At 38.2% G+C, this 15,258-nt stretch overlaps 1 protein-coding gene across 1 annotated transcript in view; it reads left to right on the plus strand.

Annotated features, from left to right (window-relative positions):
• Positions 1-15,258, plus strand: part of LOC150077761 (diacylglycerol kinase theta-like) — a 517,440-nt gene that overhangs the window by 295,294 nt on the left and 206,888 nt on the right. Inside the window, exon 9 of the mRNA XM_090385344.1 lies at positions 13,444-13,510. Within this exon, the coding sequence (XP_090241470.1) occupies positions 13,444-13,510 (67 nt within the window). The remainder of the gene's footprint in view (positions 1-13,443; positions 13,511-15,258) is intronic.

Genomic DNA, 15,258 nt, shown 5'->3' on the forward strand with positions numbered 1-15,258 from the left:
TCTTTGTTCTGTCTCTCTGAAAACAGGATAGTGCACAATGCACTCATATCAGTGACATCACCCTCAGTCTAACCAGTTCATTCCATTTTTCTGTCCATGTCGACTTCAGCTACCACAGACCATCTATAGTAGCTAGAAAACTCAATTTCTTCTCCTTTAGACAGCATACGATAACTTGCCCACAGCTACTGTGGATGACTATTTTCTCTTCCCATACAAAGAGGAAACTCTGACCTCCAGCCAGTCTCCTAATGTAGCCATATCAAATAGGTTAAATGATTAACCTCAAAATCTACTTAAAACCCATCTCTGTTGTTGTTTCTGACTTGTTAATTTAAAAGGTGTTGACTTCTCCACTTCAGAAATATGGATTAGGTCCGAGTAAGTTTTAGCGTATGGTTGAGGACAGTGTACTCCAAGGGCACAAAAAGAGGTGTCACTCAGCACAAGTAACAAAATAACCATTTTGTTGTTATTTTATTCATAATATCAGATGGCTCAAAATTGTTGTTCTTTAAGGAGAATCTACAGGAATCCCTCGATTGGCACGAGACTCGAATTAGCACGGTTTGTATTTAGCTAACAATTTTCGATTAGCACAAATAAAAATTTCGATTAGCGTGGTATTTTGGCTTGGCCTAAAGAAACTGAAGCTGGTGATGCTGCAGAAGTCAGTACTAAGCTATGAATATAAATACACTGCTAAAGTATGCATAACATTACAGAACATTATAGAAACACATTGCTTGTTTTTTTAGTGAGTGTGCAGCTCTGTTCACAAAAGAGAGATACTGTTTATTTCGCGTCGCATCATACCTTCTCCATCGAAAAGCGTTATTGAGAAATAAACAAAAATGAATGCAAGATACAGTGTGGGGAGCTGTTTTTCTACCATAACAAAATAAAAAGAAGCGGATTATTTCAAACATGTATTATTAAAACAATTGAAATATTTTCTAACATTATGCTCTCTGAAGGACAACACCGGCCGCACTGCATTTATTACATACATCCAGATGAGTTGCTTTCAGTTGTTCTTGCATTGCGTGTTAACGTGCAGACTCCCATGTATCTCCCACCATTAATTACTGTGCATACTAATTAATTACATTAATTTCTATTAAATTTTTTTATATATTACGTAATTATTAACTATGGATAAAAGGAAAAGTGTATCTGATAGTGCCTCTGGTAAAAAGAAAAGTGATAACGTTCGATGAAAAAATCGAAGTCATAAAAAGATTTGAAGATGGTGATAATAAAATACAAATTTCTCGACATCTTGGAATGCCCGAATCAATGGTTCGGACAATTTTAAGTAAAGCCAGTGCATATAAGGAAAAATGTAAGCTTGCTTCATTGTCAGCGTGCACACAAACCACAAGAAATAGAAGTGTTACGATAATTCAGATGGAATGTGTTTTAACCATTTGGATAGAAGACTGCAATCAAAAAAGAATTCCAATCTGGGTTACAAAAGCTTTATTTGAAGAGTGGTTCGCTAGCTATTTTTGTCCAGAAGTTAAGGCTTACTGTGAAGAAAATAATCTTGTATTCAAAATTTATTAATTTTAGGCAATGCCCCGGGCCACCCACCAGCACTTTCTAATTTGTGTGAAAATGTGAAAGTTATTTTTTTACCTCCAAATACAACAAGTCTTTTACAGCCTATGGATCAAGACATAATCATTACTTTTAAGGCCTATTATTTATGCAAAACATTTGTGCAAGCAATCGAAGCAACAACTGGAGATGGTGCAGTTTCTTTAGTTGAATTTTGGAGAAATTACAACATCAGGAAAGCAATAGACAATATTCATGAGTTTTGGTCTGAAGTAACATCCAACAATATGAGAACAATTTGGAAGCCTATTTTGCCACCTTGCGCAAATGATTTCTGTAGTTTCACTCATGTCAACACTGTTATTGATAAAATAGCAAAAATTGGAAGAGATCTAGGCTTTGATGAAATCGACAACAGTGATGTTCGAATTGCTGGAATCACATTCAGAACAATTAAGTGATTTTGACCTCCTTAATATTGATGAACAACGAACATATGACGAGGTGGAAATTTGCGAGGAAGAAGATGTTCAAGAAAAGAAGTTGATATTAAAAGAACTTGAGGGAATATTTCACGCAGCTGAAAATTTGAAACAATTAATCATGGATGCAGATCCAGATATTGAGTGCAGTATGCAAATTCACAGGAATATTGAAAAAGATGTGTATCCATACAAGCGAATTTATGATAAAAGGAAGAAAGAAAAGTCTGCGCAAACCAGCCTTTTTTAATAAAGTGAGTTATATATGGTAATTTATTTAATTTCAATAAATGTTTGATTACTGTACTGCAAATATTTATAATTATCCTTTGCTTTTATACTGTTGTACATTAAATTGCCATAAAAAAATGCATTTTTAAAAATATTGATTGTTATATTGTAGGTCTTGGAATGAATTAGGCTACTTTGTATTGATTATTAACTTTGATTAGCGCGATTTCACATAGCGTGCCATTTTCGCAGAACCTACTAGCTTGGAGGGATACAAGGACTAATACAGTAACAGTAGCCACTGGCAGAGGTGAAAGTGATTCTTGCACTGCTTCTATTGGAATGAGCAGCAGCCTGGAAAACAAGATGCAGGGTACTTCAGAGACTGCTGGGAATCATCACAGTACAAGTTAAACACGTGGGTTGTGTTAAGGTAGCTAAGAATAGGAACAGGTGCATATATATTTGCGTGTACACCAGTGCTAGGAGTTTGGTAAATAAATTTGAATTTTAGGTATTTTTCAAAACATCAAAGGCAGATATTGTTGGGATATCAGAGACGTGGTGTCACACAGATATAAGGAATGCAGAACTGGAATTTAGGGAGTACAATGTCTACAGAAAGGATAGACAGGATAGGAAGGGAGGAGGGGTTATGCTATTAGTTAAGAAACACAAAATCCAAGGAAGCCAAGCCAGTCTACATCGTTGAACAGTGCAGTGTCGAGTCATTTTGGAGTGACATAAGCATTGGGAAATGAAAATTGAGAGTATAGGCCTAATGACTCTGATGAATATAATGAGAAACTGTACAGGGAAATAGAGTGCACCAGTAAATCAGAGAGTCTTATAATGGGAAATTTTAATTTCCCAGATATTGACTGGAATTTGTGGATTGGTCACTCACACACTAGCAAGGCTTTTGTGGATTTATTGGATGATTGTTTTCTACATGTGGTCTCCAACAGTTTTTAAATTCTGTACAGTGGGATCAACTGACAACGTTACCAACAGTAAATTCTAAGTGGGAAGCATTCAAGGTATTAATCGTGGAAGCTACTAAAAGTTTCATACCTATTAAGAAATATTGTTCAAGGTTTAGGCCTAAATGGTTATCTAATGAACTAATGAGACTCGTAATAGAGAAGAAAAATGCATGGGATGCATATAAATTATCAAGCAACTCAGAAGCCTATGGTAGGTAAAAGCTAGTCTGTAATCAGGTGACAAAGGAGGTTAGGCAGGCGAAGGCAGATTACGAGAAATCCTTGGCAAAAGATGCTAAGAAAAACAGCAACGATTTCTTTACTTATATAAACTCTAAAAGAAAGGGGATAAATCTGATTGGTCCACTTGACATCGATGGTTCGACTGTTGATGATCCTGCTCAGATAGCAAACAAACTGAATGAGTATTTTGCATCTACATTCACACATGAGGAATTATTAAGGTTTGAAAATGGCAGAAGGTTATCAAATTGTAGCAGGATACTTAATGATTTTGGAATAACTGAAAGAAAAGTGGAGGAAAAATTGTTGAAGTTAAACATAAGAAAAGCACCTGGGGTCGATGGGATCTATCCAGTTATATTAAAGGAGGCGGCAAAGCAACTAAGCAAACCCTTAGCCATAATTATGAGAGCATCCTTGGACTCAGGGGAGGTTCCCGCGGACTGGAGATGTGCAAATGTATCCCCAATTCACAAAGGGGGATCAAAGAGTGACACGAGTAATTACAGACCAGTTAGTTTAACTTCTGTTCCGGGTAAAATAATGGAGTCACTGGTTAAAGATGCATTGCAGGATCATCTAGACAAGACTGCAGCAATAATTCAGACACAGCATGGGTTTTTTAAGGGAAAGTCTTGTCTGACAAATGTGATAGGATATTATGATGTGGTTACAAAGGAACTGGATGCAAAAAATAATTTTGATATCATATAAGGGGCTTAGAGGGGAACAGGTATCCTGTGTGTTATCAGACACTCAGCCTAAAACACTGATGGATCCAATATCTCTCTATTACAGAAGATTTAGGAGAAGTCCGGTTGGCCTGCCTCCCTAAAATCCACTCATGCACACCTTCTCGATGGTAAGCCCTGTTACGTCACTTAGGTGGCAACGAACGTGTAGAGTGGTTCTCTTCAAGACGCCTGGTCAGCGTGAAGAGGAAAAGACCAAACCCTCCAGCAATGAGAGCACAACAGTACAAATGGCCCTCAGTCCCCAGCAGCTTTCACCCTCCCTCTTACGGCAGCGAGAGGATCAGAGTGGAAGCAGAGGGTGCTAAGAATCTCTGGGTACGACCAGGCTGCCATGTACGGAAATTGAACTTGGCCTGTTATAACGTACGATCACTCATCGGTGAAGACAGGATATTAGAGCTGGAAAAGGAATTAGAAAATGTGAATTGGAATATCATCGGTTTGGCTGAAACAAGAAGAAGAAATGAATCACTTATAAGTTTATCAAGTGGAAATCTGCTGTACACCAATGGAAACAGTGAAAGGAGTGAAGGTGGAGTTGGGTTTCTGGTCCATAAAGATTTTAAAAACAACATTTTGGAATTCAAAAGTACATCACCAATGGTGTCAAGACTAATATTCAAGATTTCTAAGAGGTACAAGCTAAAGATTATAATGATCTATGCACCAACATCGAGCCATGATGATGAAGAGGTTGAAGAAATGTACACTGAAATTGAGAGTCTTCTAGATGAGCAGAAAACCCACTACACTATTATTATGGGGGACTTCAATGCTAAGGTTGGAAAAAGGCAAAACAGCACAGAAAGAGGAACTAGAGGAAATTTTGGAATTGGTGAAAGAAATAAGAGGTGAAAGACTTGTGGAATTTGCAGAATCTCAAGGACTGTCAGTAATGAACACTTTTTTCAAGAAAAGGTTGAACAGAAAGTGGACATGGAAGAGTCCAAATGGATTAACAACTAATGAAATCGACTTCATCCTCACTAACAGAAGATATATTGTGAATGATGTTACCGTCCTGAATAAGGTAAATGTTGGAAGTGATCACAGAATGGTAAGATGTACACTTGATATAGATGTAGGAAAGGAAAGGAAAAAACTGACTCGAGTAAATAATACAAAGGTCTTTGAAATAACAGAAGAGGAGAAAAAGCAGTATGTACTGGAACTTAAGAACAAGTTTGAGCTTCTGCAGACTGCTCAGGACCAAGATATCGACGAGGAATATTACAACTTTCTGAAAGTGATAAAGCCCAAGAAACCTATAGGGAAACAGAAATCCAAAGAAGAAAAAATTAGTCAAGAAACACTTGTCATGATGAACCGAAGACGACAAATAAAGAGCAAGAAAAACACTGACAGGGAGAAAATTGAGTATACTGAGTTATGCAAAGCCATTAGAAAGAGACTCAGAGAGGACATAAGAAGATATAACACAAGAAAAGTAGAACAAGCATTAAGGGAAAACAAAGGATTTAAATCAGCAGCCATGAGCAGTAATACAGAAAGACAAATGATACTGAAACTGAAGAATAGCGATGGTGTACTTATAAACAGCAGAGAAGGCATAATTCAAATAGCAGAAGACTACTATAGAGAATTATACAAGGAGCGAGGGAATGATACCAGCAGTGGGGAAGATGGATTGCAAAGTAGCAACACATACGACATACCCGATATTCTTCCTGATGAGGTAGAACATGCATTGAAGAAAATGAAGAATCGGAAAGCTCCAGGGGAAGATGAAGTTACTGTAGAGTTGTTAAAATTGGGAGGAAGAGACATAACACTAAAACTGGCAAGGCTCTTCACAAAGTGCATTAGAAAAGGTGTGATGCCTAAGCAGTGGAATAATGCAATCATAATTTTGCTGCATAAGAAAGGAGATAAATCAGAAATTGGAAATTATAGACCAATTAGCTTGTTATTCCATATCTACAAGTTGTTCACAAGGGTCATTACTAACAGATTAGAAAGAATACTTGATGAGAATCAACCGAAAGAGCAAGCTGGCTTTAGGACAGGATTCTCAACTATGGATCACCTTCACGTAATATCACAGCTAATGGAGAAAGAAAATGAATATAAAACACCATTATGCCTGGCGTTTGTGGATTATGAAAAGGCGTTTGACTCCATACAGCATAAGGCAATGTTTCGGGCACTGCAAAGACAGGGCATAGATACTCCATATATTATGATTTTGAAGAAAATATATGAGAGTGCTACATCCTTTATTAGACTAGACAAAGACAGTAGCAAATTTAAAATCGAGAAAGGAGTTCGACAAGGAGACACAATATCTCCGAAGCTGTTTACTGCTGCCCTTGAGGAAGCTTTCAGAAGATTAGACTAGTCGCAGAAAGGAGTCAATGTGAATGGAGAGTACCTAAACCATTTACGATTTGCAGATGACATTGTGGTCATAAGCCACGATCCCAAAGAATTAGAGGAAAATCTTAATCAGTTATGCACAGTTAGTAAGGATTTTGGACTAAAGATGAATATGGTTAAAACAAAAGTAATGATGAACAAGTATGCCACGGAAAGGGAAATAATGATTGAAGGAGCAGTAATTGAAAAGGTGGAGTCATATACTTATTCTGGACAAGTTATTAGCTGTAATAATGATAAATGGCTGGAAGTCAAGAAAAGAATAAATTTTGGATGGATAGCATTCAGGAAATATAGTCACATACTGAAGAGCAATATCCCAGTTTGTCTGAAACGTAAAATAATGAATCAATGTATACTCCCCACCATCACTTATGGAAGTGAAACTTGGGCACTCACCAAAAGAATGGAAGAGAAGCTAAGAACTACACAGCGAAGAATGGAACGAATTATATTGGGAATCAGACTGTTAGATAAGAAGAGAAACACATGGATTAGGCAGCAAACTCAAGTAAAGGACATTGTTATCAAAACTAAAGAATTAAAATGGTCTTGGGCAGGACACATACCTTGAAGACATCATGACAGATGGACTAAGAAAATAACAGAATGGTACCCAAGAGGAGCTAGAAGAAAACCTGGAAGACAAAGGCGGAGATGGATAGATGAAATTCATGAGTTTTTGAGTAGTAAATGGATGGCCAGTGCTCAAAACAGAAGGAACTGGAAAGTTGCTGGAGAGGCCTTCATCCTGCAGTGGATTGAAAATGGCTGATGATGATTTGGATTTCAGGAAAGTTTTTGACACTGTTGTGCATTAGCATTAGCATTAGTATAGGCATATGATGCAAGAAAGCAAGCTTATTCGGCATCAGCCAAAAGAAAAAAAAAAAAACCACTACTCCCATTTCACCCCTCCATTCGTTCGAAATACCTGTCCAGCTGAGCCTTAAATTTGTTTAGGCTATCAACTTCAACAACAAGCGATGGGAGTCTATTCCACAAACCAACTGCCCGCTGGCTAAAGGCAAATTTCCGAACATCTATCCGACATCCGTCCTTCCTCAATTTGAATTTATGCCCTCTCAGGTGATTATTCTGAGCAAGAGGAAGAATCCCATTGGCATTGAGCATGCTCAAGCCATTCAAAGCCTTATACACCTCTATCAGATCACCTCGCCGATGCCTAGTCTCCAGGCTCTGTAATTTGCAAAACTTAAGCCTTTCTTCGTAAGAGCAACCCTTTGTTCCATTCACTAATCTTGTTGCCCTTCTCTGAACTCGTTCCAGCAGCTCTACATCCTTCTTGAAATGAGGCCTCCAGACCTGTATACAGTACTCAAGGTGTGGCCTGACCAATGCCTTATACAAGGGAATAATCACATCCCTGTCCCTGCTAGAAAAATTCCTGTATATCATTGACAAGACACCATGAGCTACTCTTGCAGCTCGTCTGCACTGCTCAGAGAACTTCATATCTGCCTGCACAATTACCCCCAGGTCCTTTTCATTCTCTACCACTGTCAACGTAGTACCACAGAGTTGATACGTTGATCTGGGGTTACTGTTTCCCATATGTAGTACTTTACATTTGTCAATGTTAAACTTCATTTGCCACCTCTCAGCCCATCTGCTCAACCTTTCCAAATGCTGTTGCAGCAGCATAGTATCAGTAGTGTCCTTAACAACCCTGGCAACCTTGGTATCGTCTGCAAACTTGGACATTAAGCCTGATACACCATCATCAATATCATTTATAAATACAGAAAACAACAATGGACCCAACACCGAACCCTGAGGAACTCCACTAATAACATTAGTCCACGTTGAGCAGTGTCCATTGATTACCACTCTCTGTCTTCTGCCACTCAACCATCCCTTTATCCATAGCAGCAATTTGCGTCCAATTCCAATACCACACTTCTCCAATTTGTGCAGCAGTCTTCCATGCGCAACAGTATCAAAAGCCTTTCTAAGATCCAAATATATAATATCAAAGTTATTGCCTGCATCCAGTTCTTTTGTGACTACATCATAGTATCCAATCAAATTGGTCAGACAAGACCTGCCCTTAACAAAACCATGCTGTGTCTGAGCTATAACTGAATTCTTGTCCAGCTGATCCTGCAGTGCTTCTTTAACCAGTGCCTCCATTAATTTTCCTGTAACCGAAGTTAAACTAACAGGTCTATAATTACTTGTGTCAGCCTTTGATCCTCCTTTGTGAATTGGGGTTACATTTGCACATCTCCAGTCCATGGGTACCTCCCCTGAGTCCAAAGAAGCTCTCATAATTATGGCTAGGGGTTTGCTTACTTCCTTTGCTGCCTCCTTTAATATAACTGGATAGATCCCATCCACCCCGGGTGCCTTTTTTATGTTTATCCTCAACAATTTCTCCTCCACTTTCCTCTCAGTTATTAGAAAATCATCTAGCTCACTGCCAATGTTTACTTCACCTACGACATTCCCCTTCCTGAATAACTCCTCATGTGTGAATGTAGATGCAAAATACTCGTTTAGATTGTTAGCCACCTGAGCTGGATCCTCAACTGTTGAACCATCAACATCCAGTGGACCAATCTGATTCATCCCTTTCCTTCTTGAGTTTAAATAGGTAAAGAACTCTTTTCTGTTTTTCTTTGCATCCTTTGCCAAGGATTTCTCATAATCTGCCTTTGCCTGCCTAATCTCCTTTGTGACTTGGTTACAGATCAACTTATATCTATCATAGGCTTCCATGTCACCCATTAATTTGTATGTATCCCATTCATTTTTCTTCTCTGCCATATGTCTCATTAGTTCATCTTACAACCATTTAGGTCTGAACCTTGAACAATATTTCTTGGTTGGTATGTAAAGCCTGGTAGCTTCCAAGATTAGTTCCTTGAATGCTTTCCATTTTGAATTTGCTGTTGGTAACATCATCAGTTGGTCCCACTGTATAGAATTTAAATACTGTCTCAGACCATCATAGTCGCCTTTACGAAAGCAAAAACCCTTCCCTTTACCTCTGATGGTAGTTACCTCCTTGAGTAAATCCCACTTCAGCACACTGTGATCACTGCCACCCAGTGGAAGACTATTGGAAGACTGGAAGACTATTGTACAAATTGGAGCAGAATGGTAATAAGGGTAAGTTGCTACAATGGATAAAAGGATGGCTAAGTGGGAGAAGACTGGGGGTGGTAATCAATGGGTGCTGCTCTTCTTGGACTAATGTTATTAGTGGAGTCCCACAGGGTTCGGTGTTAGGTCCACTGTTGTTTTGTATATTTATCAATGATATTGATGAAGGTTTAATGTCGAAGTTGGCAGGTGATGCAAAGGTTGGCAGGGTTGTTGATGACAGTAATGGCAGTGTGCTACTGCAACAGGATCTAGATAATTTGGGCAGATGGGCTAAGAAGTGCAACTGAAGTTTAACTTTGACAAATGCAAAGTACTGCATATGGGTAGAAGTAACCCCAGAGAAATGTACCAACTGTGTGGTACTACACTTAAGGTGGTAGAAAATGAAAAAGACCTGGGAGTAATTGTGCAGGCAGATATGAAATGTTCTGAGCAATGCAGACAGGCTGCCAGGGCAGGTCATAGGGTTTTGTCAATGATATATAGGAATTTTGCTAGTAGGGAAAAGGAAGTGATTATCCCTCTGTATAAGGCAATGGTCAGGCCACGCCTTGAGTACTGCGTACAGGTCTAGAGGCCTCATTTTAGGAAGGATGTAGATTTACTTGAGCGTGTACAGAGAAGGGCAACAAGATTGGTGAGGGGAATGAAGGGATCTTCTTACCAAGAGAGGCGTAAGTTCTGCAAATAGCAGTGGCTGGAGACTAGGCACCTGTGCTGTGATCTGATTGAGGTATATAAATCCTTGAATGGGTTGAGCACGCTGAATTCTGAAGGGATCCTTCCATTTGTTCAGATTATGAACCTAAGGGGGCATAAACTCAAATGAAGAAAAGACACGTGTAGAATAGATGTGCGGAAATTTGCCTTTAGCCAGCGGGTGGTTAATTGCTGGAACAAACTTCCATCTGTCGTTGTGGAAGTTGATAGGTTGAATAAATTTAAGGAGGAACTGGAGAGGCATTTGGAGGGAAAGGTGTGATATTTTTTTTGTTTTTTTTTTTTTTTTTGGCTGATGCTGCATAAGCTCATACACATGCTTTCTTGCATCACATGCCGCCACTACTACTACTACTACCCCCAGTGCCTTTTTTTTTAAGTTTATCTTCAACAATTTCTCCTCCACTTTCCTCTCAGTTATTACAAAATCAATCAGCTCACTGCCAGAGTTTAACTCACCTCTGGCATTCCCCTCCCTGAATAACTCCTCCTGGGTGAATGTCGATGCAAAATATTCATTTAGCTGCCTGAGCAGGATCATCAAGAGTTGAACCATCGATGTCAAGTGGACCAATCTGATTCATCCACTTCCTTCTAGAGTTTACATAAGTAAATAACTCTTTGTTGTATTTCTTTGCATCCTTTGCCAAGGATATCTCATAATCTGCCTTTGCCTGCCTAATCTCCTTTGTGACTTGGTTACAGACCAGACCATCTTATATATGTCATAGGCTTCCATGTCACCCATTAATTTAGATGTATCCCATGCATTTTTCTTCTCTACCACATGTCTCATTAGTTCAACTGACCTCCAATTAGGCCTAAACCCTGAACAATATTTCTTAGTTGGTATATGTAAAGCCTAGTACCTTCCAAGATAAATTCTTTGAATGCTTCCCATTTTGAATTTGCTGTTGGTAACATTATCAGTTGCTTCCATCGTATAGAATTTAAATACTGTCTCAAACCACCATAGTCACCTTTACGAAAGCAAAAACCCTTCCCTTTACCCCTGATGGTAGTTACCTCTTTGAGTAAATCCCACATCAGCACACTGTGATCACTGCCACCTTGTGGTTCCTTTATCTGCAGATTCTTAATGCATGAAGAATCACTACTGATAATCAGATCAAGAGTATTACTCCCTCTAGTTGCCTCCCAAACATGCTGATGTAGAAAACAATCATCCAATAAATCCCCAAAAAAACCTTGCTAGTATTATAAGACTTTCTGATTTACTGGCCCACTCTATTTCCCTGTATAGTTCCTTATTATACTCATCAGAGTCATTAGGCCTATAACACACTCCTACTCTCAATTTTGATCTCCCAATGTTTATGTTACACCAAACTGACTTGACACTGCACTGTCCATGATGTCGACTGGCTTCACTTCCTTGGATTTTATGTGTTTCTTAACTAATAGTATAACCCTCCTCCCTTCCTATCTTGTCTATCCTTCCTTTACACATTGTACTCCCCAAATTCCAGTTCTTCATTCCTTATATCTGTATAACACCACGTCTCTGATATCTCAACAATATCTGCCTTTGATGTTCTGAGCAATACCTCAAATCCATCAAATTTATTTACCAAACTCCTAGCATTGGTGACATGCAAGTATACATGCACCTGTTCCTATTCTTAGCTACTCTAACATAACCCATGTGTTTACTTGTACCGCAGTGACTCCCAGCAGTCTCTGAAATACCCCACAACCCTGCATCTTGTTTTCCAGGCTGCTGCTCATTCCATTCTTGCACTGCTTCTATTGGGATGAGTAGGCTGCTGCTCATTCCAATAGATGCAGTGCAAGAATCACTTTCACCTCTGCCAGTGTCTTCTGTTAATCTATTAGTCCTCATATCACCCCCAGCTAGCAGTTTTCCGACCCACCTAACTCTGCCTCGATAGCATCAGCATATATTCTTGCACCATTTCTATTTAAGTGTATCCCATCCCTGTGGAAGCAGTGTCTCCTGTTAACAAGTGTATATATATATATATATATATATATATATATACTTTTGCACTTTAAAAAGGATTAAGGATAAACTGGAGCTGAGTAAAGACACTTGATGATAGCTTAAAGTTGGTAGCTTAAATATATTCAAGGCAGAACTTGACAAACATTTGGAGCGAGTGGATGTGTGAAATAAAGGTTTTTTTTGTTTATTTTTGGCTGATGCTATATAAGCTTGCTTTCTTGTATCATGTGCCTATGCTAATGATATAAGGATTGATATTTGATAATTGAATATATATTTTAATCTCTGTATTCAATTTATTTCTAATTCTTTGTTCTGTGTAGATGTAGCTGGAAAATGTGCTTGGATTTGACCTTTCGTTCATTTATTTTGACTATATAATATCGGTGTAAATACACCATACACTAATTATCAAAACCCATAAGGATTATGCCTAGTGCATTTAATTTTTCAAAAAAAATTTATTTTGACATACGTTAGTGGCCATTAGCAGATAAGATTTGCAGGTGCAGGTGCTAAAGGTTTTAGAAAAACTTAAAATTGAGAAAGTATATCCATTTAATTTAATTTTTTCTGAAAATTTCGAAAAGATTGCCATTATATGATTTTAGCAGCAGAACATCTCACTTCTACTTGTGGAATGCTGGTTTTCTTTGTGAGCATACTTTGAAACCACTGGCATAGACGGAGAATATTTAAAATTAAATATTCTTCAGTCTATGCCAGTGGTTTCATTGCACCTGAAATGCTGCCTCAATAAAAAAAAAACAGAAGGGTACATAAAGGATGGCTAGCAATTCAGGAGTAGTTTGAAAAGAAACTGAAACATAAAATCTTGTCATTACCTGAAATTACTAAATTTGTTCATATTAGATTATATGTGAAGTTCTTGGGATCATTGTTAATGTCATTTAATATTTAAATATATATTTATTCCTCTTTTCTAGTGTGCAGCCCTCAGAGCATTCCATATTTCAGATGACCCAAAGCATTATTACCTCACTGATGTTTACGGTAAGTATTTCAGATGATTTTTATTTATTTTTTTCTAATAAATTTAATATATATTGGAAAACTTAGTGTTATGTCATTATCTGAAGGATGAAATTAATCTTATTTTAATGGAGTTCATTACCAGTTCTTTTTTGTTGAATTATTAAAATATACTTTTAATTTAATTATTAAACATCATTTTAATTGAATTATTTAAAATATTGAATTATTTAAAATATTGAATGATTCAAAATTATTTAATTTAGATTTCATTATTTTTTATTTTATATTATTATCATTATTTATTCATTGTGAAACCTATGTCACAGGGCAAGACCTACATTATAATGCATGCAATATAAAAATGCATGCGAGATAACAAAACTGTTTTCAAATATATATTTGTTCACAATCTTGTTCTTGAGTTTAGAGTTATATGTTATACCATATACAAAGGGTACTAGGAAAGTTTTGCAATACAGCTTTGTTTATTTAATTTTTTCAAAGTAATTTCCTCTACATTCAATACACCTCTCCATCCTCCGAAACCAATCTTTAAACCAGTTCTGCCAAGTTTCACTAGGGAGTAAAGCACACTCGTTGTCCCAAGCCCGTAGAAGGTCCTCATCACTGGAAAACCGCCTCCCTTTTAGCTTCATTTTCACATGCGGGAACAGTGCAAAGTCGCAGGGAGCAAGGTCTGGACAGTAGGGAGGGTGCTCGAGAAGTTTCAGTCCTGTCGTGGTCAAATATTCGGTGCAGGCTTTGGCGCGGTAAGCTGGAGCATTATCGTGATGGAGGTACCAGGTGTCCATTCTTGACTTTGGCCGCAGGTTCTTCATAGATCCAATGACTTTAGGCAGGCATTGTTCAGTATACCACTTAGCTGTGACTGTCTTCTGCGTGTCCAAAACGACACGTTCCACAATTCCACTCGATTTGAAAAATACAGCTATCATTTTCTTCTTTACAGATCGGGATTTTCTGACAATTACGGGTGTGTCGTCATCATCAAAGACCCAAACTTTGTTTTCAGCCTTGGTCGGCAGATCGTAATAGTACAGCCAAGTCTCGTCACCTGTCACGATGTTGTTCACATACCGAGATTGTCCCTTATCAAACTTTTTTTAACATCTCCCGGCACCAAGTCACACGTCGTGTCATCTGCTCTTCAGTCAGTTGATGCGGCACCCAGAGAGAACAAAGTTTCTTCACGTGCAAATGATCTTGCAGAATCGAACGAATTGCTGGTGCATTTAGGCCCAAAGTATCCTCTATCTGTTGGTTGGTCACTCGCCTGTTTTCGTCAAGCATTTTCCTCACAGCAGTAACGTTTTCCTCCGTAACTGACGTTCGTGGCCTTCCCGGCCTCTCAGAATCCTCCAGAGTGAAATTTCCCCTTTGGAATTCTCTATACCACCTGAATATCGTTGTACGATGTGGACAATCATCATCTAGTGCAAGAGTCATTTCTTCTAAGCACTGGTCTATGGTTAAACCACGCACAAAATTATACCACAAAACTGTCCTTATCTCATTTCGTGACCACGATGCCATCACAAGCACTTTACACTCTCACTACTAATGAATAACTGAGCCCATCGACTTGGCGCGGCGGCTACTATGCACGTATGAACATGTCTCAACATGCAGCAACAAGTTTCTTCATATTGCAAAACTTTCCTAGTACCCTTTGTATCATTTTAAAGGCCTTGATGAGGAATCATGTTAATCATATTAACTAGAATTAAATAGGGTAATATTTAATT

The sequence above is a fragment of the Mastigoproctus giganteus genome, chromosome 11 (assembly GCF_048544385.1).
Source record: "Mastigoproctus giganteus isolate SK-2022 chromosome 11, ASM4854438v1, whole genome shotgun sequence".
In the NCBI taxonomy this organism is placed as follows: Eukaryota; Metazoa; Arthropoda; class Arachnida; order Uropygi; family Thelyphonidae; genus Mastigoproctus; species Mastigoproctus giganteus.